This window comes from Clinocottus analis, unplaced genomic scaffold (genome assembly GCF_023055335.1).
Source record: "Clinocottus analis isolate CAN_PGR_092001 unplaced genomic scaffold, fCliAna1.0.p SCAF_23, whole genome shotgun sequence".
Classification (NCBI taxonomy): domain Eukaryota; kingdom Metazoa; phylum Chordata; class Actinopteri; order Perciformes; family Cottidae; genus Clinocottus; species Clinocottus analis.
Genome location: NW_027175965.1, coordinates 1,111,362 through 1,135,107, shown reverse-complemented (window position 1 = coordinate 1,135,107; position 23,746 = coordinate 1,111,362). Strand labels below are relative to the sequence as shown.

General features: G+C 42.9%; 1 protein-coding gene across 1 annotated transcript in view; it reads right to left on the bottom strand.

Annotated features, from left to right (window-relative positions):
• The window catches only part of brinp3a.1 (bone morphogenetic protein/retinoic acid inducible neural-specific 3a, tandem duplicate 1), a 47,823-nt gene extending 24,395 nt beyond the window's left edge, over positions 1–23,428 (bottom strand). The window contains exons 1-4 of the mRNA XM_068589887.1: positions 22,850–23,428; positions 22,242–22,546; positions 4,827–5,017; positions 2,405–2,589 (exon numbers count right to left, since the gene is read on the bottom strand). Coding sequence (XP_068445988.1) covers positions 2,405–2,589; positions 4,827–5,017; positions 22,242–22,492 — 627 coding nt within the window. The 5' untranslated portion in view covers positions 22,493–22,546; positions 22,850–23,428. The remainder of the gene's footprint in view (positions 1–2,404; positions 2,590–4,826; positions 5,018–22,241; positions 22,547–22,849) is intronic.
• Between the last annotated feature and the right edge of the window lie 318 nt (positions 23,429–23,746).

Below are 23,746 nucleotides of genomic sequence, written 5' to 3'. Positions count from 1 at the left end.
GGTGCCCTAAGGAAAAGCCGCTGGCACTCATGGTGCTCATTGCGCAATGGTGTTCATTGACTTTTTTTTTTACTCTTTCAAATAATTCTTCAAAAAGGACATTTACATATTTCATATGACATCTATAGGCATCAAAATGCTGTTAAATACACTGCCCTCGTTGCAGCTAAAAAGCAGCTCACTCCCGGGGTCTAAATTTCATCGTACAAAAACAGGTTTCTGAGCACAAAGACAATAAAACGCCAAAACTCAGAGCAAGCAATGGAAACACTTGTCGCTGGAAATGTAGTTCTAAGAAATGCTGATACATCTCACACACACACTCACAGACAAATAGACCTGAGCTGAGCAAAGCGACGACACTGAAAGCCACTTGAGAGAGTGGTACCACACAAGAATGAGCCAATCTGCAGAGAAGAGATGCCCTGAAATGACATGTTCATGTTAACATGCCTGAGCCCTCTAGCAGGCATGCACTCTTGTCTGTCCAGAGCAAAGGGCGATGTATTCCACAGAGGGATGATGGAAGGATAAACACACACACAAAAGCATTGAACTTTACCACGAAAGACTGCTGTTTTCTACAGCAAGTCAACACAGATTTATCACATTGTTATTAATGATGATGAAGCTATAATGTGACCTTAAAACCCTCTGGGGTCCTCGCCCGCCTAGAAGCGGGATATGATGTTTATGCAATGTTTCTATTCATGAAGAAATTTAGAGTTAATCACAATTATTCCCTAACGAAGTAGGCTTGCGGTCAGTGATTTGGAACGATTTTGGAAAACAGTGACAAGCCAAAGTTGTCCTGTTGATAGCAAGCAGAAAGAAGAAGAAGAAAATCCTTCCAGAAGGCGTAGACGAGCAGCATGCTGGAATCTTTTGGTTTCATTTGGCCGACCAGCATGAGAAACTAGTTCGGCGATGGTTCCAAGTAAGTTCAAGAGACATCTTGAGAAAATTCCCCACGTCGCCAACTAAGATATGTTAGTGCATGTTGTTATCAGCTTTAACGTTTGAAACAGAATTATGAATACACTTTAGCCAATAAGGATACATATTCCTTATTTAATGTAGCAAAAATATGAAGCACTCTGCATTAAAAGTGGAAACAGGGGAAAGGCAGTTTCCTGGTTTAAAAAAAAAAAAAGACCCCTGCAGAAATATTTGGCTCATGGTTTTCAGATCTAATGCAAAGTAAATCTACAAAGTAGAAGAGATTTTCAAACTAAAGATTTTCTCTCGATAATTGTCCCTTTTAGTACCGTGAAAATATGTGTTCGGAGAAGTTTGGCTCCATAAGTGACCTGAGGTAACCGGTGAAACTATCCGTACTGCCGCTGGGTTTTTTTGGCTGGAACATTAGGTGAGGTCTTAAAATGCATTCACTATGAAGGGTTCATTAATTAAAAATGGAAAGAAAGCAGCTGAAGTTCATCATTCCCTATAGAGGGTTCAGTCTGCTTTATGTCCTTAAGATTATGTTTTAATAGTCTGCAGCATGAGGACATTCTGCATATGAAGCAGGCCGGGGTGGCCCACTGAGGGCCTGTTGATGGGTCGCCAACTGCATACAGTAATTGGAAGTAAGTGGTAAGTACTTGGCAGGTATTACTGTAGAGTAATATATATATATTTTTTAATTTCCAAAACGTATTCCCACTGGAAAAGCACACACACCATCGTTATCTCAAAAACATAAACTTATAAACAGCAATAATATGTTTTGTTAACTGTTAGTTTTTCTATTATTTGAGTCCTGCCCAAGCGGCATTAATGGCTCCTATCAGAAAAATGTACAAAGCTTCACAAAAACTTTACTATGTGGATGTTATAGCATTCATTATGCACTGTCAGACAATAGGGGTCAATATTTCATCGTAAAGATCTCATAACATTCTGTTATCATTATATTGTTTTATATAAACTGCAGTGTCGTGTAGGTCAGTAGTTTAATGACTGTAAGTCTGTAATGTTTGCCAGTAAAACAATATAATGGTTAAAGGGGTGTAAACTGAATCCTAAAGACTAAAAGGAGGAGACTACATTCACAGAGACAGGAATAATTTGTAAAAAACTGGACCTGATTAGGAGGCGATAATAGCTTGTCTAATTAAAATGAGCCACGCCTGAGAATTGTTGGTTCTTTATTGAAATGCGACATACTGGCCATGGTTTCATTCATTATTTAGCGAATGAACAAAATCAAGAATCTTTGATTTGAAAACAAAAACAATAATCACGGGGAAGATAATTAAGAAATGTTTATAGAATGAAACAAAAACAACAACAGTCTTCCCATGAAATGGCTGTAAATTAAAACGATAGTACCAATTTCAATCTCTGGCAAATGAGTATGTGTTTGCTTGTTTTTTGATTGAGGGGCAAGCTTTTGTGTTACCTTGATGGCTGTGGAGGCGATCTGGATGTGGTGCAGCTTGTGCAGGGTGCTCTCCCTGTCGATGAAATAGGAGGCGGCCAGCTGGTGCAGAGCTTCCAGAGTCACAGCTGTGCCATTGGAGTCACTCACTTCAGACGTCCGACTCAACTTCCGCTTGTCCACAAAGATCATTAATGACTCTTCCCCTGTGAATGCGCACACAGACACACACGGGCACGTCATTAATGACTCATCCCCTGACAACGCAGACTCAAAATGTTCTCAGTGAAGCCGTGATACATGGTAACACATTAACACACACAGGCAGATACATTGAGCCCCAGATTCACTCCAAACGAAACCTTCGGAGGACCACGTACTGACGAACGGAGGAAAGAGCTAAAGATCAGTGGAGAAATCCTTTCTAACAGCATTAGGTTTTATAGGGAATGTGCTTTTTTTCAATTTTGAGATGCATTAGAACAAACATTCAGTGCAGTGGTTCTCAAACCTTTTTTTGTCACGCCCCACTTTGGAGGAAGCAAAATGTTCGGGCCCCACTGCTCCAACAACGATGGAACGACATGGTCCAACTTTTTGAGACTCCTCTATCCGTGCTTTTTTAATTAATAGATTAAAGAAAATTGAAATCCCTTTCAAGTAAACCAGATTGCTCCATCATACAAAAACTAATAACATGTGCAATCACTTTGTTAAAACAATGCAAATAAAGTTATATATGTGCAAAAAAATTACTCATATATGGCAAAAAGATTACCAAGGAAGTCGGTTGGGTCCCTGTTTTCTCCCCATAGTTTCATGTTGAAGCGTCCTTGAGCAAGACACTGAAGCCCCAGTGCTTTACAGCAGCACAAAGCTCCTTGATCACTAAGGATCAGTGGCGTCCCGAGGCTAAAACATTCGGGGCTAAAGCCCCGGATGTTTTGATCACATCCTCAAATTACGGTTATATCATGTGGATGCTTCCACAGTGTTTTTAGACAGGTTTGAGTAACAATTATAAATATTTATATTTTTGAAAGCCACTGCTTTGGTTTTGGCAGGAACACCTTCAGGTCGCACAAGACGTCATTCACCCAAAACAGCAGCGTCAGGCAGCAGGCGCACTTCACAACAGCAAGTTGTTTTTTGTGACAACAAGATGTCACAAAAAAAGATTTCGATGTTTTCCCCCCAAAGGTGGTCAGGAATTAAAGAGGTCATGGGAATAGAAATTATTTAAAAATGTATAATTTCGAAAAGAGTGTTGCAGCTGGAACTACTGGAGGGATGTGGCTGCTAGTTGGTATTACATCGAAAAACAACTTTCTGTTATTATTAGCATCTGTCTGATTAATCAGTTAATTTTTTTTCAACTTTGCCCAGCCCTAATATATATATATATATATATATATATATATATATATGTATATATATATATATATGTATATATATATATATATATATATATATATATATATATGTATATATATATATATATATATATATATATATATATATATATATATATATATATATATATATATATATATATATGTGTGTGTGTGTGTGTGTGTGTGTGTGTGTGTGTGTGTGTGTGTGTGTGTGTGTGTGTGTGCCTTAACACTGGCTTGAGGCGAGGTTATATTAGGCCACTGATGTACTTTCTTTTTAATTGCAACTCATGATGCACTTGATTGCCTTTCCAGTCTATTTTAAATACTGTTGGTGATGCTTTGAGAGTTTGTGCACAAGAGACAAGGGATGAAAAGAGCCAGCAGAGGAGCTGAGGGAAGATTGTGCAGCAGATAGCCACAGGAGCTTTGCTGCGCACTACACTTGTCTGGCTAACTTACATCTATTGTTGTGGAGGATCCTCTGACATTTCTGTTTCACAACTCCAAACATAGATTTTACATGTTGAATCAGGGAATATGTGCTAAGACTAAGCAACAAAGAACCCCACAGTCACAGCAGAGGCAACATTTAATCAAATATTTAGTTGTTTGAGCACACAAGAAAGATTTTTTTCTTCTTCAAAGATTACTCTCATGACAATTCTCCTTCATCTGAATTTGACAGCCACAAGGATGGACGTGTAGAGAGAGCTCCCAATTTAGGACACGGTGGTCAGGGATATGAGATGCTACTTTTGGAAATAGTCCCTTGAGTCCTTTCTACTCTTTTTATGCATATTCACAACATAGTTTATCAAATGTATCACTGCCTGTCTATGATGTTTCAATGGATGATAGACTGTAGGAAGTCACCAAAGTAAAGATCTCAAGAGTTGAACAATTAGTAACTACAGTATAGTTGCATTGTGTTTGGTTATGTTCCTCAACATGTTTGTCTTGGGCCACACGGGCACGCCTAACATCACCGGTAAACACTTCCTGATCCCTCGTGTTATGGCAGGTTAATGAAAGGATGTTTTATTTACCTCCCAGTGTGGCGGAGAGCAGAAAGTGGGTTCCGTACTTCCTGATGATGTTGTCCGTGATGGCGGCCAGACCGGGCCTCCTGCCCAGCTGCCTAATGGTCTGGAGGAACTCAGGGTCCAACGGCAAGGAAAAGCCATTGTTCTCCTGCCTCTCCAGGGCCAAGCTGTTCACCTTCCAGCGGCCAAACTCCCTGCAATGTCACAGAAACACATGCAAAGAGTGAGTAAAGGACACGTATGAATGCTGCATGCAGGCACATTTGAGAGATGGGCGCGGGTTTACCAGACACCAGGCATTATGTGGACAATGCAGGGTTTAAATGCTGCAACCTGAAAAGGTTGTTTTTTCTGCGTTTTGAAAAGGTGCAATTTTGTGATTTAAAATTGGACAAGGCACAGCTGGAGTCTCTCACGAGGAGGTTCATATTCAGGTCTTTTGCTTGCCAAATGTAAAATATGTTGTGAACAAGTGAATCTTGTGCTCAGTTGTTTGTTTGTTTACATGAATGCGTCACAATGTTTTCTCTGTGGTGCAAAGCATTATGTTACTAGGGCTGCAACAACGCATCGATAAAATCGATACAAATCGATTATCAAAAAAGTTGGCAACGAATTTCATGATCGATTTGTTGTGTCGCGCGATTGTTACGCCGCTCAATAAGTTGCGGAGATATTTGAGTATTGAACAAAACAGCAGACTGAAGGTCCAGGAGGTTCTGGTGCAGCCCTGTATCCTCTCGTATGTCACTGCACGTTGCATGTACAATAACTTAACAGCTAGGCTAACCGTTGTCGTTAGCTCGCTAGCTAGTCGTTCATTCCCCGTGTTTGAGCTGTTGGGTTAGATAACGTCTTCTTTTTAAAATACAGCGGAGGCTTCAAGAGAAGCAACGCGTAAACATCTCCTTTGAGGTGCAGAACACAGACCTGCATTCAACAGTCTGATATAACGTGGCTTCATGCAGAGGAAGTGTTGCTGGGATTTGTAGTTCCATATCTAATGAACAACCTTTGTTTAGGTAAAGTGCAGTCCGTAAGTTATCCGTTGATACATTGAGTGTTTACTTCTGGAATATTATCTCTTATTCTATGAGTTCTGAGTGTGTGTTTGTGCATGTCTGTGAGAGTGTGTGTGTCTGTGCATGTGTGTGTGTGTGTGTCTGTGAGTGTGCATGTCTGAGTGCGTGTGTGTGTCTGTGAGTGTGCATGTGTGTGGAGAACAAGTTATGACGTTCAAAGAAATCCTGTTAAGTTTTCTGATTTGTATTTCTTTATTTTTTATTAATTCTTAATTTTTCAGTTGTTTTGCACTGTGAATTTGCACAGTCAGTTCTGCTTTTGTAATAAAAGGTTGCAAATTAATGCTTTAAAATTATTATTTTTTCATCCGATTAATCGATCAATCGAAAAAATAATCGACCGATTAATCGATTATTAAAATAATTGTTAGTCGCAGCCCTAAAAAGTTACATTATTGAGACATACTTTACATAAAGACAAAACATACAAATGTCCTTATAGATTCAAACACCTAAATAAAACATAATTGTATGTCAATTTGTGAAAAGCTGTACAGGGACCTAAAGTAAAGTGTTGCTGATGAATGGCCTCATGCCATTTCTACCTCCAGCTCGCAGGATTGCTTTGCACCATATTGAAAAACCTTGTATTTCTCTGGCGATTTTAAATAATAGCTCAATCTTTTCTCATCTCGAGTCACTATTGGAGGCTCCGCGGTTGGGCTATAATCATGGATGGAGTCTTGCTGCTTTCAGGGCCTCTTTTGGAGGAAAGAGACTTCATCTGAAGCCGTTTGATATTCAGCCTGGCCTTGGAGCATGCCAGCTGCCTTTATCTACCAATTGCAGACAGAGTGCTGCTGCTTGATGCATAGATTAGCGCCATTCAAATGTAGCTGGTTAAAAAAAAACAACATGGTTTTACACCTCGCGAGCAGGGGAGAAATGCAAGACCTTTCAATTATTGTTGGGCAGGTGGTTACTTGTCTTTTGGGAAAAAGGACCTCAAATCCGACATGAATTTTGAGTTTGTTTTCTGAGGCTGCAATAGGTGAGATTAGCATGCGGAAACACACCACGGTATGTCAAAGAGTGGCTGCAACACAAAACATACCGCTTTGTACCCGAAAAAACAAATCAAACACTTGGTTCTGACTTGATTACAGTTGTTTTACAAATACAATCAGCAAAGAATTCATTCAACACTCAACCATTCAATCAATGTTTGTATTATCTTCATTTGATTGAACGTAGATGCGGTCCGGAAGACGCTGAAACAAGACAGACTGGCAGTCTCCGCCTGTCTTGATTTTCTGCTTTTTCAAAGTTACAGTTTATTGGTCAACATGACAGTTGCCTCTCCGGAAACTAAGAAATTGCTAACAAACAAGGGCGAAGAATGGGTTACGGGTTACGGGTGGCCGAAGGTATCCGCTTGAAAACATGGTCGAATCTACATCCAGGACATGGTGAAAGCATACACCCCCAAGCTCGTTCACTCCACTCGGCTTTTGCCAATCGGCTTGTAAACACAAACACTGATAAACACTCAACAAAGTCACGACAGTTTACTGTCCTGGCTTCTAGACGGTGGAATGAGCTCCCCATTGACATCAGGACAGCAGAAAGTTTCTACATCTTTCTGCCACAAACTAAACACCGTAGTAGCACTTCAGTAGCACTTAAATGGCTTAACTTTCTTGAACAAATTATACTTTCTTGATTTGTGTTCTGAGTTTGTAGGTTGAATGCACTTATTGTAAGTCACTTTAAATAAAAGAGTCAGCTAAATGAAAGATATATGCAGACATGGAGCAACATTAACGTTGCCTTTCTTTCAACTGACTGAATAAAAGTCAATGTATTAACTCGCCTTTAAACTTTTGTTTGGTCTCAACCAACTCCTGAGAAAATATCTGGTTTATTAGCTGCTATATGCTGCTTTTTTTTTAGTGGTTTAGCAGTTTGGTGTGATGGGCAGGTAGTGTGCAGTGGGTTCATCAGAGCTTGGGTTAGGGTTTCCGGCTCCTGATCTAAACATAATGAGGGCAATGGGACCGAACCACACAGTAAAGGTTGATTGAAGGTGGTGTCTCTTACATTAGATACATTAAATTGTCTAGTTTTTTGTCATTGTAAAGGTATTTCATTCACTGGATAAGCCAAAAAAGAGGACGGCGCCATCACGTTATTATATCTATATAGAGTCTCAATAGATTTTTCAGAAAATGTGCAATATGCCAGTGACAATTTTCAATCTCATCAGCATTACATTATCTATATCACCGCCCCCCCATGCAGCATCCCATGCATACTAATGTGCTCCTCCGAGAGGCAGACACAATCTATTGGGAATGCAAGAGTGCTCTCAAGTGCACAAAGTGATATTGTAGCTTCAACACTGTTTTTACAGTATAATACTGACAACCGCTGCATCCCTGGAAAACGCCTCTAATGATAATGAGAAATAAAATTCCTCAAACAATTAAAAACACTTGCTCGCAAACGGGAATTTTGTGTTTCCGGATGTCCGTCTCTGTCTTACATAAATAAAGCCCCCCAACACCGTACCCCTCATGCGAAGACACTTGCCCCCCACACACACAGTCACACACACATTCACACACCCCACAGCTGCTATCATCGAAACAAAGCTGCCCTTGCCGCAACAACTTTGCTATCGCCCAGAATATCCCAGAACCCCCTATGGGCGCGGGCCAGCTGCCAATCAATTTCTCACCAATAACAATGACCCCCTGAGAAAAATACAAAACTGAAAACAGCTCATTAAGGCCCGTTTCATGTCTGCGTTTCCCTGTAACGAGCAGCCATTAGTGCCTCTCTGCGTCCGCTGGGGCCGGCTGAAGAACCGAGCGGCGGAGAAAGAGAAAGAAAAAAGGAGGAAGAACTTAACTGTGATCGACACACAAAGCCTCGCTATGCTGCCCGCTGACGGACGATTAGAACCGGTGCCGCCGCTAAACCGTAGGATGAGACGCACACACACACACACACACACACACACACACACACACACACACACACACACACACACACACAGAAATCGAGGGTTAAAGACTTCTATTCAACCTTATCTGCACGCCTCGCACATATGGCATTTTTTTATTTTATGGATGACTGCAGGATAACTTCATTATTAACTCTTCTCACACACACACACACACACACACATACACATACAGGTTTATCTCACCCGGAGCTCCGAGCAGCAGGGGGCTCGCCGCACTTTTTTACCCGTCGGCACCCCCTCCGAGCAGGCTGGAGCGCCATGCACCAGGAGGTGAGGAGCTGCAGGGTGATCAAAGCGCAGGCGGGGGGAGGGGGGTCATATCCTGCGAGCTGTCCATCACAGCACAGGTGTCTCAGATCCATCACAGCGTTACAGGCAGCCTGAGGGTTGCAGCTCGGTGCCCAACATAACAAATCAAGGAATCAAACGCGGTGAATAATCCGGCGATGCAGTTAAAAACACGCTGCCGAGCATAGCGATGCAGATCGTGTCAGTTCAGAGCGGCGCGTGACTGAGCGGGCTCAGGGAGTGTCTGCTATTGCTGATTGTTATCCCTTGAGGCATGTTAACAGGAACATTATCGTAAGAAAATTAAATGCTACACACATGACACATCCTGGTGTATCTTAATAACAAGAGAGCACATACTAAATCAATTTTCAATCTGAAAAAAATGGAAAACTGCCTCTCAGCTCAAAGGAGCCTTCTGTAATGCAGTTAAAAGATAACGACTGTAGAATACAAGCAACTCGCTTATACGACTTTTCTTTTTCTTTTTTAGAGTTCCATCAGAATTTTATAGTGGAACTGTGTTATATGATATTGTTGTATACCAAAGGAACAATTACACAGGCACTGGCCCACATACACTATTGGTGAAATCAGCCTCAATGTCATTATTCTTGGTGAAAAAATACCCAAGGGTGTGTCTATATAAAGGCCTTCTGCCTGACCCTTTTGGTTAATAAAAAGCCCACGAGCGATGTTATGACTGCTTCATAATTCTGTAAAATGTCTTGAAACCATCCAGGGCCTCACAACAGCTTTTAAACTTCAGGCACAAAACAAGCTAAACTAGGTTAATGTCATATGTAACTGAGGAAAATATGAAAAACTCAAGTAATTGATGCACAACACCGAACCTCCGTGACACGGAAATTGAGTTTGCGCAGAATAATCACAGCTACTGACATTGCCACCGTGTCAGATTAAATTGTGTGAGGTCAAAATGTCAAAAAATGTCTTCCATATGTGCACACACAATTTTCCAAACAAGTCAATTATTTTTTATATAGACATATGTATCGGCATAATTTAGGGTTCAAATACTTCATTGGCTGCACATTAATTAGTCGAGCATGAACGACCTCTATGACTCCAATGTGAGAGGAGCTGTATTTAACATTCAGAGCATCAATATAGCAGGCATTTGAACGCCCCAAGAGAACATTTGAATTTCTCAGAGAAAGAAAAGGAAGAAGAAAAAAAAAAACAGATCCTCAAATTGTCTGTGCGGGGGTTCAGATTATTTGCATGTATACAGAGTTCTAAGCAGCAAGCTTGTTCCCTCTGAAGACGAGTTTTCTTCCATCTCTCGTTTCCTCGCTGTTTTATTCAGACATCGAGTGATGACTTTACAGCAGTTAGGACCAGATACTTTTTCATCCTAAAACTCTGGATTCAAACTGTGATGTACAAATGCACAATATGTACACAATGTAGACACTGTGAACTGCAAAACAGGCATTGTTTTACTTCTATTCTTATGTAATTATGCTTATTTATTTTGAGCCTATCAGTGGTTTACAGGAAGTTAATTGCATCACTGACAATATACGCCAACAATACTAGAATTAATGTGTGTTATTGAGGTATCATTTCTGTATTTATGATGGACTTGAGAGCAGCTACTTCTTCATAGACACAGGTCACTCGTTACCAGGGTGATTTGGATACCAGGGTGAAGGGCAGACAACTGGAGCTCCTTCTGCCTGTGTATGTGCGTGTGTCTGTTTGTGTCTGTTTGTGTGTGTGTGTGTGTGTGTGTGTGTGTTTGCCTCTAATTTCACAGTATGAATGCTGTATTAATGCAGTATTAATCCTTTATTTAATTCAGTAACATCTCTGACTTTCATTGCACAATAGAATCCTGTTACATATTAGGAGTTTTAAAAACAGACAACCCTTGCTCCTGGATACACTTTGCAGTACTAACAGAGGAATTTAACACTGGTTTCTTATCTCGAGTCCCTCATGGCACAAGGTCTAAGCAACCAAAGCACTTAATGCCTATGTGAGGAGCTTTACCTGGTTACCAAACAGTCTCAATGTAATAGAATTGCCTCTATATGACCTATTAAAGCAAACGAGACCATCAAGAAGACGATTGGCTATTTTTTAAGTTATTGTCATGCTTGTCATTGTTACCACGGCACAAAATAAGAAAAAAAAGGATGCAGGTTGGTTCAACAGAAACTCCTTCAACCCAAACTCCAGCGGGGATCTCCAGCAGTGCTCAGCCCACCGCGGACCGACCCGGGACCGGCTTCCCTGCCATCTCCGGCTATAGAGAAGACGCCTCTTTCAGCCAGGAGCGGAGCTTTGCTCCCCCGGTTCAGCAGGGAGCCAACACCGACACCCCGCTGCTTGAGGCCCAGGGTGCATTGCTGCTGGGCCAGCTCGAGGGAAGGGAGGCAGGGGGGTGCCGGGACTGCACAGGGACAGATTGTCAGACCCCTGCTGCATCTAATGAGAGGCTTTATGAACTGAAGCTGGTGCTATCGATGACCACGGGGACCAGAATAAACTATATCCAGTACTATTGTTATCTCACTGTGGACTTTTTCAATATTTAAGGACCTCAGTGTTTCTCTAATAATACCCTAGAGCTGTGAGTGCCAGAACAAAACTATGAATATAAGTATGCTGGAGCAAAACATTGCCAAATATGTTCAGAATCAATATTTTGCAGCTTGCCGGATACGGATAATTGGGAACGTTTCCAAAATAAATATCCATGCAGCATTTATTTTAAAGTAGTAGTACTTAAACCAGGAGATACGGTTGACCCTGGAACATCGATAATCAGCTGCTACAAAATACTAATCGCATGTGTTCAAATAATTAAAGGTCTGGGAGGACTGCATTCAGTTAAATAAGAGAAAACAGGAAAGAGGAATACAAATGGCTTCGGATGAAAGACAATTATTTGAAATGGATTGCATTGTGTTTTTTGTTGATGCACAAATAATGGTGGAAAAAAACATCCAACCTACATTTACCTCACCATGATAGACAAACATTTGCTTACCATCAAAAAGGCCCAAAAGAACACATGTGTGAGTGTATAGTTGACTTACCCCAGATACCAAAATAACCCATTGTGAAAAACAGTGGGTTGATGTAGATTCAATGTTATTTCAAGGACCTCCCCAAAGAGAATTAGGCAAAATGAGAGAAAAGTCCTTCATGCTTCATTCAGGAAAATACAGCATTACATTTATTTTGCAAGACCTTGTGAGCAAACTTTAGTTGTTTTTTTCTTCTTTTCTCGCTTTAATCTGACGTGACATTGTTCCTCCTAAATATTCATGTGCCATTAGCAACATATACATTATTTAAGAAATGAAGAATAACATCAAAATAAATATCACTTTCCTGAAAGTCAACTTCATCGTGGCATTCATGAACTGTGTTAATTGAGCTTCTGATGTTAAAGAGGAGAGCTGGAAACCTAAATAAGAGATGGGGGTGTGGTGGGAGGGGGGAGATGGAGAGACTTGTGTCTTTTAATAATCCGCCCACGGAAGCAAGGGGGAACGAAAGTAAGATCAAGACGAGGGGAGAGAGAGTAATGATGTACTTAATAGCCGCTGGTTGTGAACGCTTCACCAAATTGCCAACAACAGTTTTTCCAACGACATCAAACAAACATCAGACCATTAATTTGTGAAAATCCTATTAAACCAGCCGAGAGGTTCTTTAAACAAAACAGCACACTGTTTCATACTCGGTTCGCTTTTTTTCCCTGCCTTTGATACTTCTTAGTGTTCCTTAAGTACACGTTTCATATACTGGAGAACTACCTAAGACTGTGAGCATTGTCGCAGACGTTCGAACTTCATTGGAGGGTGAGGAGGAAACTTCCCACCGTTGCCGCCCAAGTTATTTTCATCATTTGCCCCTGCTTCACATTGTTATTCTCAATTGTTTGATATTTTGAATTAATTAAAAAACTATATTATGGAGGAAAACATTCACTAGGTAATGCTGCTTTCAAGTTACCAGCTCAAGTATTTCTCTCAAGGGTATAGGCTTATAGGGAAATATTAAGTGGCGTTAGAAGCGGTTGACCGGTTTGATCACCACTAAGTGGCCGCAGTAATTATGAGGGCAGTAAAGGAGGAAGTCGCGTGATAAAGCGAGCAGATAGAGGCAGATGGATGCATCAAACAAACACAGAATTTCATCCAGGAGACCGACTCTCATGTCCTAAGTAAAATCATGACTTTATTTCAACTTATTTTAACCCAAACCAATTAGTTTTGTTGCCTTAACCTAACATTTTGTTCCACTCATGCTCAGTTTCCTTTTCACATCGTGATGGAGCAGTTTCTCCGTTCTAAAGCCTCAGAATGGAAGTGATGACCACTGACCTCGTCCATTCAAACCTTTTCCCAAATGTTTTTGGGAAAAGGTCACGGTGGACGACTTGGCATACTGACACCTTTAACACACTCACAATCTTCCCAGGAAAACATAATTGGTAGTCCTCACGAGGAAAAAAAAGAAAAAAGACCAATTGCTCTGAACATTAATATGAGCGTTCTACACGGCCTGCACTACCTGGTTGGCATCAGCTGCTTTATTCAAGCTTCACCATCATTTATCAGCTGCTTGGCTACCAGATGAGTTACAATCATGTGTGTACAAGCTACACAGTGGCCTAATAACCTGACACTTCTCACTAATTACCCCGTTGATACGCTGCTTCCCTCTCCACCGCCTCAACCTCCTCCTCCTTATACATTATGATGCTGGTACTGTTGACTAGTGGTGTGTGTGTGTGTGTGTGTGTGTGTGTGTGTGTGTGTGTGTGCGGTTTCAACAAACCATCCTTGCTACTTTGACCCTTTGAGAGCCCCACTCAAGCAACAGGGCCTTTTGCATCAAACGGTATAACTATTTGCTGCAAATAGTCACTTCCTTTGGTAAATGTGTCTGACTGAACTGATTACTGCATATTCCAAAACACATTTTTAATGTTTCACACCTTTTTAAATAAACTTCATATAAAATGCTCTCTCTCTCTCTCTCTCTCTCTCTCTCTCTCTCTCTCTCTCTCTCTCTCTCTCTCTCTCTCTCTCTCTCTCTCTCTCTCTCTCTCTCTCTCTCTCTCTCTCTCTCTCTCTCTCTCTCTCTCTCTCTCTTAGCAGAGCTTTAACACCTGTGTTTTTTTTCTTTTTGAAAGAACATGAAAACAACAGCATGCCATTTTACCACATCTTAGCATACAGAGGTGATTTAAACTCAAGTCAGTTTTGTGAAAACGTGAAATAGTGCACAGCAGGGGGAAAAAATACAGCTAAATTGTTGTGGGAGGGCTAGTTTAGTTTAAAAAAATATCTAAAAAAAAGCAATTGCATTATTGATTTGCAGCCGCTATGAATTTCACTGCAGCTCTGATCACAGGAGAGAGAGAGAAAGAGAGAGAGAGAGAGAGAGAGAGAGGAGTTAAATTTACAGGAGAGTGTCTAACATGAAGACTGCTGATCCCTTTTGTGCTGCTATTTGTCATAACACTGTTGACAAGAGACTGCTCTTCACACGGAAAACAAGGAATGCCTGGAATCACATTGTGTACATAATGAGGCGTGCACATACTGTTAATACACGCTGTGCACGCACACTCACACAAATGGGGGATTGAGGAGCCACCAGCTATGCTAAATCCGACTGTCGCTTTCTGTCAATGACATGCCTGCATGGGCTTTTTAACATTATTATCACTGCAGCTGCAAACACAGTGTCACCGCCTACGTGCATGAGCTCCATTTGCTCTATCGCACCCTCAGTTGTTTAACACTTTAACAGTTGATATGCTTTGATATGTTGTTTTTGTCTCATCTGATCCTATTTTTAAGTTCATCATTCCTGTCAGTTATGATTACATATTGCGACGTCATCATTCTTTGTTGAGCTGCACGACCACGATGTTGCTTTGCATAATGTAATTGACATTTGCAATATTTTGGATCGCACTTTTATTTTATTTTTTTAACAGAAAACAAGAGCAAAATGTTAAAAGGGGAGGAGACAGAATAAAACTGTGTTTATGACATTTGTAATAAAATGTGTCATGACGCACAGACGTCAAAGACGATCAAAAGCATGGAAATGGTGTTTGGTGGCTCAAAACTCTCTCTCTCTCTCTCTCTCTCTCTCTCTCTCTCTCTCTCTCTCTCTCTCTCTCTCTCTCTCTCTCTCTCTCTCTCTCTCTCTCTCTCTCTCTCTCTCTCTCTCTCTCTCTCTCTCTCTCTCTCTCTCTCTCACTCACTCACTCACTCACTCACTCACTCACTCACTCACTCACTCTCTCTCTCTCTCTCTCTCTCCCTCTCCCTCTCTCTCTCTGTGAAGACAAACCAAAACACAAACTGTGCTATGACAAGCCGTTTTTGGTGATATGCCACTAATAATTCACAACTTCCTGTGAACCGAAAAGCTATCCTGCGCTTGACAACTCATGACACCACTTTTATTTCTGTTAAGTGTGGGTCGCATGCCTTTCTTTATTTCCAAACAAATCTAAAGTATCTCTATTTTTTAATGTAAAGCTGTTGATGTCCTTCAGTGGACAAAACAACCTCCCCTTTCCCAATGACCATAGCTCACCTGCCATCTGTATACCAGTGGCGGGCCACGGATTTTCTAGCCGGGCCTTCAGTGCCTCAACTGTTTAACATTATAAATTAGCAATAACTTTGAATTATTAAAAATAGATGTGATTCTGTTTAGGCGAGCAGAGAAGGCTCAGCACTCCCTGACGGCCCACCACTGCTGTATACCATGAAGCCAAACCGTGGACCTCTGGCCCTGATAACTCCCCCATCACACACTTGTCAGAAGCCATAAGCCGCACGCTTCATGAAGTCCTCGTCACTTCAACCGCTGCTGGTGATCAAGAATAGGAGGCTGCTCTCGCTTCTGTCCCGGAGACACATCCACCCTCTAAGTGGAGGACGATAGACCCGTCTCTACCACGAGGCATTCACTCACGCATGAGCGGACAACTGCAGTTCGATGGAAACTGGCTCTCGGTATGCACTTCTGCTTTCTCTCTGGGTCTGTTGTTTGCCGTGTTTTTGCAATCCATCTTCGCCATAATAATTCACCGACACTAAAATATTGATTCTACAGAAACAGGCCCATTGCAGTGAGGATCAAATACCGTCTACATTGTGCACAACAAGGTCAGATTTGATTTGGTTATTTATGCCAGCAAAGTGGAGGGGCAGTAAGTACTGGAATGCATTTAAAGAAACACGCCGGCAACAGGAAATGAAGTGTGAAATGAACCTGCATCGGCTAATTGTTTATGGTAATTATTCCGAGGCCAAATAGTCGGAAGAGCTTTATTTTATTTACCTTTTTTATACTTGCCCAGAAATCTCATTATCCCTAAACTGCTTGAAATTAGCAGAAAAACAAGCCAATGAGTCACCAGTTCACCTGTCAGGGAGGGTTACCGCGGCAGCCGCGATGCTGCGTGTGCATCGTCGTGGACACTTCCCAGGAAGTTCTCCACCGGATCAATTAGCTTCGCTGGAAGGTTCTCAGCTGCCTGGCATTCTCTGTCAGGGTTTAATTTACTACATGCCCGGCGTAACATTAGCAAGTGGAGAGAAAGAGAAAGTCGGATACGGTGCCCCCCCAAGAGAGAGAGGTTTGTGACGAGTATGATGGGTAAATAAATTCTACAGCTCCTCGAGGCCCAAGCCAAGTTCCGTGTCCCCCCCACTCCCTGAAGTTAGCGACATCTTTGGCTAAAATCCAGTATTTTTGCTCCACTTGAAAAAGTGAATTAATAATTTGCATTAATTGGCGACAATTCTTGTTGACAATTGACTGTTAAATGCTTAATTATCAGCATCCCTAGTGGAAGCCAGAGACTCCAGTCCGTGTCCCGGTCTCTTGTGGAACAAAGCATGAAAGCAAACTTTCCAACAAGTGCTCCAAAGTAAACAATAAACGAGGTTCATCATTTGCTTTTCACAGGGAAATATTGATCTAGCGTCCCAACCTGTTTGTCAGTGCCTTCCATAAAGCATCACAAAGTGGCTGATGTGAAAGTTTGTTTTGTTCAGGCACAGACACCACCAGGTTAAGATGGAGGGAATATCGGGGTGATGCTTTGAAGAACACAATGTTGACGTTTTATCTTGTGTGTAAAAGTCAAACACTTTGTCAAACACCTGTCCTCATTCCCGGCCTTTCAGATATGAGGTGCTCTGTCACACCTCGCATTCAAGAGGATTCTCAGGGATGCTTTGGGTCTGTGCATTACCGCCACCGATTGGCAAACCATCATACTGCATAGAGATGTAGTCACTCCCCTTTAGACATTTTTCATGAAAAAACTGACCCGTCCCTTTTGATTTGATAAATGGCACATGTGATGCGCTGCTGAACATGCATTGTCAGACCTTTTTATAGATTTGCTGACCGTTTTTTTTTTTTTTGTTGTTGCATTTATTGTCATCCTTCCAAGAGGAAAAACGCCTTCCCCGATCGATTAGCCGGTGGAACGGTAACAACATGACGCCGCCGGGGAGAGCTCCGCTTTGCCTCAGGCCTCGCTGCCTCAGCTGTCGGGGGCTGGACCCACAGCGGGGCCAGTGGTGGCCATACGGCCGCCAATGTGCTGCCGCACCTCACTCACCTGGGACTGGACTCTGGCAAGGCGAACAGACTGCTGCACACTGCCCCCCTTCCTCCCTCCCCGTCTCTGTTTTTTCAACAGGCACGTGTTCGGGTGATTTTTACTCGACAATTGTGATGAACCGGGTGCGTATATTGCGATTAAAGGGAGACTGTACCTTCACAGGATACAGCTCACATGTCCGAGGAACGGGTGGCTGAAAGATCAAGTCCATAGCTTCATTATTTATATAGAGTAACATCGAAGAAGAGTACTTATTTTAATATGTTTCGATGAGAAGTATTTTGTATCATTACATTATATTGGGTAAAATATACACACGTTAGTGATGGTGTTACTATTTGTAATGTTAGTATTCTGGGGTTAAACCAACACAATATTCTCTTACTATCAAGACACATTGACAATGAACCCATCCTTGAAAAACAGGAATATCAGAATCCCAGTATGGAAACCCCAAGAAGAAATATCATAATAGTGAAATATTTAGGTCTAGTCCTAAAAGTGCGATCCCACCTCTGCAGTCTATCCTCTCTACGAACATGTATGCATGTAATTAAAACACTAATCACTCCATAATTACAAGTGACTAGTCCTGACACCACACCGAGACGATGTAATAGCCGGTGGGCGGACAGGAGAAAAGAGAGAGAGAGAAACACGGGAGATGAGGATTGATATAAAAGTTATGACCCATGAAGAAGAAGAAAGGAGGAGCTGACATTTTGACTAATATGTTGCTGCCGCTGTCTGTGGATGAGCTCGGCCACAGAACGCACGGAGCAAAAGCTTCGAACCATTTCACAACCTTCACGAGCTCCTAAATTATTAAATGAAACGTGTTTTTGTTCGGTTTACACCCATTTCCACCCCCGATGCATGCGTAGCAGCCGCAGAGACATATTTGGAATTTGAACTTGTGCTACGAGCGTGAACAAGGAAGAGCAGTCGATAAAGAAACGCTGTGTGCTGATTAAGTTGCGTCTCTTTTCAGATACACCCTCAGTGTCTCTGGTGGACGAGGAAGCGTGCAACCCGCTGACTCCTCTCGCAATAAAATGAAAGACAGAAAGCTTTTAGAAGATTTTCAACCCTCGCCAGGAGAAGACAAAGAATGAAATAAATGGATTGCAGAGGAAGCCTTCTTATTTGTGCTATTCCTGTCTTTCTTTGAAAAACCTCCATTATGACCGGCATAACAGGCTTTTTTTTTTTTTTACAATTACAGCTCAAGTAATATTGTTAAGTGCCTCCTATTCCTGTTTTTCACTACTTTGGAATCCATTGAATCCATTATTTCATCGCTTCATCTCTTCCCTTTCTTTGGAGGACTTTCAAAATGACATCTTTTACAATGATTCGCGTCACAGCGCTGTCACAGAACGCTGTAATTTTCTAAGCTTTTAAATCTGTCCCTTTTAAGACACGAAGATGAAAGGGTGTTAGCGTAACAATCATACACTTCAAGAAGTCCTACTCTGATTAATACCCCATTCAAACTTTTTTTTTTCATTGTGATTAGGAATGGCGACAAGCTGTTCTGGAGCAGTGACCGGCCAGCAGGGGGGGTAAAGCTGTGCTTCCTCATCGAGTCCCCTCCTCTGTACGAAAAACTCCTCCAGTCCCCCCTCCCCTCTCGACTCCCCTCTCCTCCGCCCCCCCACGGGAAAGGCCAACCGAGCTCTGGAGAATATTTATGAGCGAGCGAGAGCAATTGGTTTGAGATCATTCGACAAGGGTGGGAGGGAGAGAGACAACGGGGCACGGTGAGAAGAACGAGCAAAAGAAATAAAAGGAAAATAGAGATAGATGTGGAGATAAAAGCAGAGGTTGAATATTTAGGATTGGATTCAAATTCATTTTACCCTGGCGGTTAATTAAAATGAATTACTTATCGTTATTCCTCTTTTTCTATCTCTTAAGTGCTTGCATACATGCACATATAAGTCTTTTCAAGCAATAAGGACCAGCCATGTGCACAGGCAGGGAGGAAAACTGTTGGCTTCTCCTCAGTTCTACAAAGCACCAGTTTGGAGTTTGGACTCAGATTTAGGATGACAACACGTAGAGGGGATTAGTTCAAGAGCCAATGATACGACTTTTACCGTTTCACAAAAGGGTCGTAAGGTGTCTGCAAGAGGCAGAACAGTGTCGGGGATCAATACGAAGGACGCCGAAGTCTTCTCCCCCTCAATTTGTCTGGCTTTGCAAGATGCATGAGTCTGTTTCAGTACAAACAAAAAAATGTGCATTTTGAAGGCACTTCGGATCTCTCCAGCTCCTCAATTGGCATCCTCCACTGCTCAGCGATGAATGACGGTGCTCCGGGTGTGCAAGATATTTAAAGACTTGTTATTCAAGGCAGGGAGAGCCAATGACAACGCAGGGACATTGTTCCACTTTTACCACGTGGTCATAGTCTTCCCCTTCACTTGAGTTTCTATTTGCTTTTTTTTGGCTCTAATTGGTCAGCTTACTTCTTCAGAGGAAACACACAAAAAAAGGCCACTGTAATTTAAGGGGAAAGGAGGGTTTTACACTTGTCAAGCTTAGGGGTCAATAATAGATAGTAGTCATACTCAAGGTTACAAAGTGATTAAACAGGTTTAGTGCAGGAGGCTTGAAAATTAAATTGGTCAGACAATGTCCGTGTGAGTTTTAGTATTACAGTAAAACTGTGAATCTTGTGAATGCTAAATATGTTAGATTTGCATGCTGAGGGTGTTGGAGCGAGACCGAATAACAGGAGGGGAGAGAGGGAGAGGTATAGAGACATCCTGAGAGACAGCAAGAAGAGGCCGGCAGAGAGGCAGCGAGGGAGGAAGTGATGGATGTGAGGGAGCCAAAAGCGCTACAGTCTCTATCTTTGCCTGGCATTGTCACTCCTGTCAGCGGCTAAATGCCAGTGTCAGTCAAAACCTCCGTCGAGCTGGCATCGGCCCCTCCACTTCACGGCTGCGTGCGCGCGCGTAGCGCCGCCAGCGTCGCTCTCATCAGCGGGTATCACAACCCTTACCTGGCGCACACGCCGCGCCGCCACGGATGGAGACGCTCAAGTATGCACGCCCAGTCACGGTCAGCTCTTTGTTGTTGCTGGCTGCAAACAGGCGGCGGCGTCAACGTGTTTGTGAAATTAGAAAATCAACATTGTTTTACGGGCTATTTGACACAAATTAAAAAAAGACTAACCCAAAAAAAGCAATTTGAAAAGGTTTCACTTGATCGGAGACGTTTCTTAACCTCTGGAGGACGACGTCGCCCACGACGTGAAAGCAGGAAAGTATGCAAAATCCACTTATTATGGCAATTTGTTATATACAAATACACACACACAAACACACATACCCCCTCCCCCACACACATACACACACACACACACACACACACACACATACATATATTGTGCTGCAGCCTTTAAAGCAACACTGAACTACCGCCTTGAATCATTTCATCAGTCGGAGTTTCGGTGTTGAGTTCAAATTGCTTCAGAGGTGTTTCTATCCTGAAGAGAAGACTCCGCGGTGAATACAAACACACAGGCACACACAGTCAACAACAACACGCACACACACACACACACAGAGTCAACTTACAAATGAAGACAGCCTGCTGGGTACAGTCGGGGTTTTCAGCTGTTTCTCTTTGTGCCATTCACTTTGTATGGCTAGTTAACTTGTTGGTGGATTGTGAGATGCGAGATTCAGAACCACGTCTACTTTGAAACAACATACACGGTGTGCACTATCGTGCACTGTTTCATGTCACACATGCGATTAATCAACTATCTAATATCCTGTGAACTCATCCGTGGGGGTTTGCGTCTTGAAATGCTGCCATGGAATCCTGTAATTTCACTCTCTTGTCTCCGAAACAGAAATGTTTTGTTTTTTTCCATCGCAAGCGTTCAAACAATACCCTGCTGCTTTCCAGCACACACACACGGTACTTCACACCACACACTTCTGAAGCCGCCCCTGTCTACCCACTGTCACACATCAACTGGCTCAGTCAGATATCTGTTACGTCCCGCTGCTTTGCCCAAACCCCTCCTGTGGTATCTCCACTTTGAGTTTCTACTGATATGCAGCACGCTGAGGTTTTGTATCCAACTCAAACCACATTTCTCTGCAGCCCACAAGAAGAGGAAGTGCAGCCAGTCGCACCCAAAAAGAAGCTGTCACATGCAGAGCTTCCATTTGTATGCAAAACACTAAGTAATCGCTTTAACCCACACTTTCCCACCTACTGAATGTGCATCTTTCACAGTCCAAAGAAATATATTATGTGATGGAAATCCTATGCCACAAAAAAAAAAGCCTATTTCCCTCCAGGCAAGGCCACAAGAATGTTTTGTTAAGTAACTACGCAACCTTTCAGCCTGGCAGACACATCCCTTGACCCTGCCTCCGTTTACGGTCTCTCACCTGTATATCTTGTACTTGGTGGTGAATCCTTGTTGGTAGCGCTCTGTGAAATCAACAAACTCCTGGGAGTGGTGAAAAGGACCCTTGTCCGAAAGGAGCCAGCCCAGCGGCCCCGCGGAGCCGGAGCCGGGCCCGGCGGGGTCCGCCGCCCCGGCCCCTACCGACACCCAGCTCTGGAGCAGGATTAGTGTTAACCACTTCCATAGAAACATGAGGGCCGTCAGTCTATTGGAGATGCACGGGCCACTCATGCTGCTTCCCCCGGCCCCGGTGACTCCTCATTCTCCCTGCACTCTGGATGAGTCCTGCCGAGGAGGAGAAAGGGGAGGAGAGGAGGGGAAGGCAGAGGAAGAGGAGTTGAAGCAGGGCAGACAGAGAGAACAATATGGTTGTAATTGTGGTTTGGGCGTCAGAGAGATGTAGATGAACTGAGAACTCCAGTGTTGTCGGGTCAAAAAAGATGGCAAAGGGTCACTCGATTTAGAGGCGAGAGGGTCTACAGTGCTTTTATTGTAGAAAATAAAATGTAATTTAAATGATTGTTTTGTTATAAAAGCTGCAATGTGTTAAAAAAAAAACTGTTAATGATTTAATATGATGCGTTTTACCTTATTTTGTTGGCCCGTGACTGATCAGAATTAGTCTCTGCAAAATCCCCGGATAGGACCGTGAAGTTGGGTTCGGCGCATGGACGCGACGACATTGGCGAAGGACTTTTTTCTTCTTCTTCTTTCTTGGAGTATTATCGCCACGAACGCAAACAGGCGCACAATTATGGGGTGCGCAAGTTGAGGGAAACCGAAGAGGACGTCCAACCTCCTCCTTCAGGGCGCGCGCTCGTGTCCTCTTTATCACCAGTGGCAGGTTTCCGGCGGAGAGCCTCAGACGCTGCGCAGTGATATGAGGAAGTGTAGGTCCAATCCAACGGGACGAGCCGCCGCGGACACGACGCGTCCAGCCTGAAACATCCCAGGTAGAGCAAGTATTTGAACACAACAGAAGAGTTTGGGACTCGGTGAATGTGCAAGGACCAGAGGACCACCCCGCGCGCGAGAAGCGACTCTCAGTTGCTGTCCTCTTAACTCATTGTCGGCTCTTTATTGAAGAATTTCGGGGCGCGTGCCGAGCGCGCGGGAAGCCGCTGACATAGCTGCTGCTGACAGTGCCTGGGCTCCCAGCGCACTGGACGTGTGAATGGCATCTGCGGCGCTCTCTCCCTCGCTCTCTCCCACACTCTCTCTCTCTCTCTTTCTCTCTCCCTCATTCTCTCTCTCTCTCTCCCTCTGTACTATACCGCCCAGTTTAATTTATACCAGCATATCGAGCACACTCGGTTGGCTGAGACGTAACTGGAGGAAGTGAGAGTAGGAGGTGTGTGTGTGTGTGTGTGTGCGTGTGTGTGCGTGTGTGTGTGTGTGTGTGTGTGAGTGTGTGTGAGTGGGGGAGGGAGGGGGGGGGTTTAGATGAGGCAATGGTCAGAGGATGCCGATATGCTAGAGTCAGAT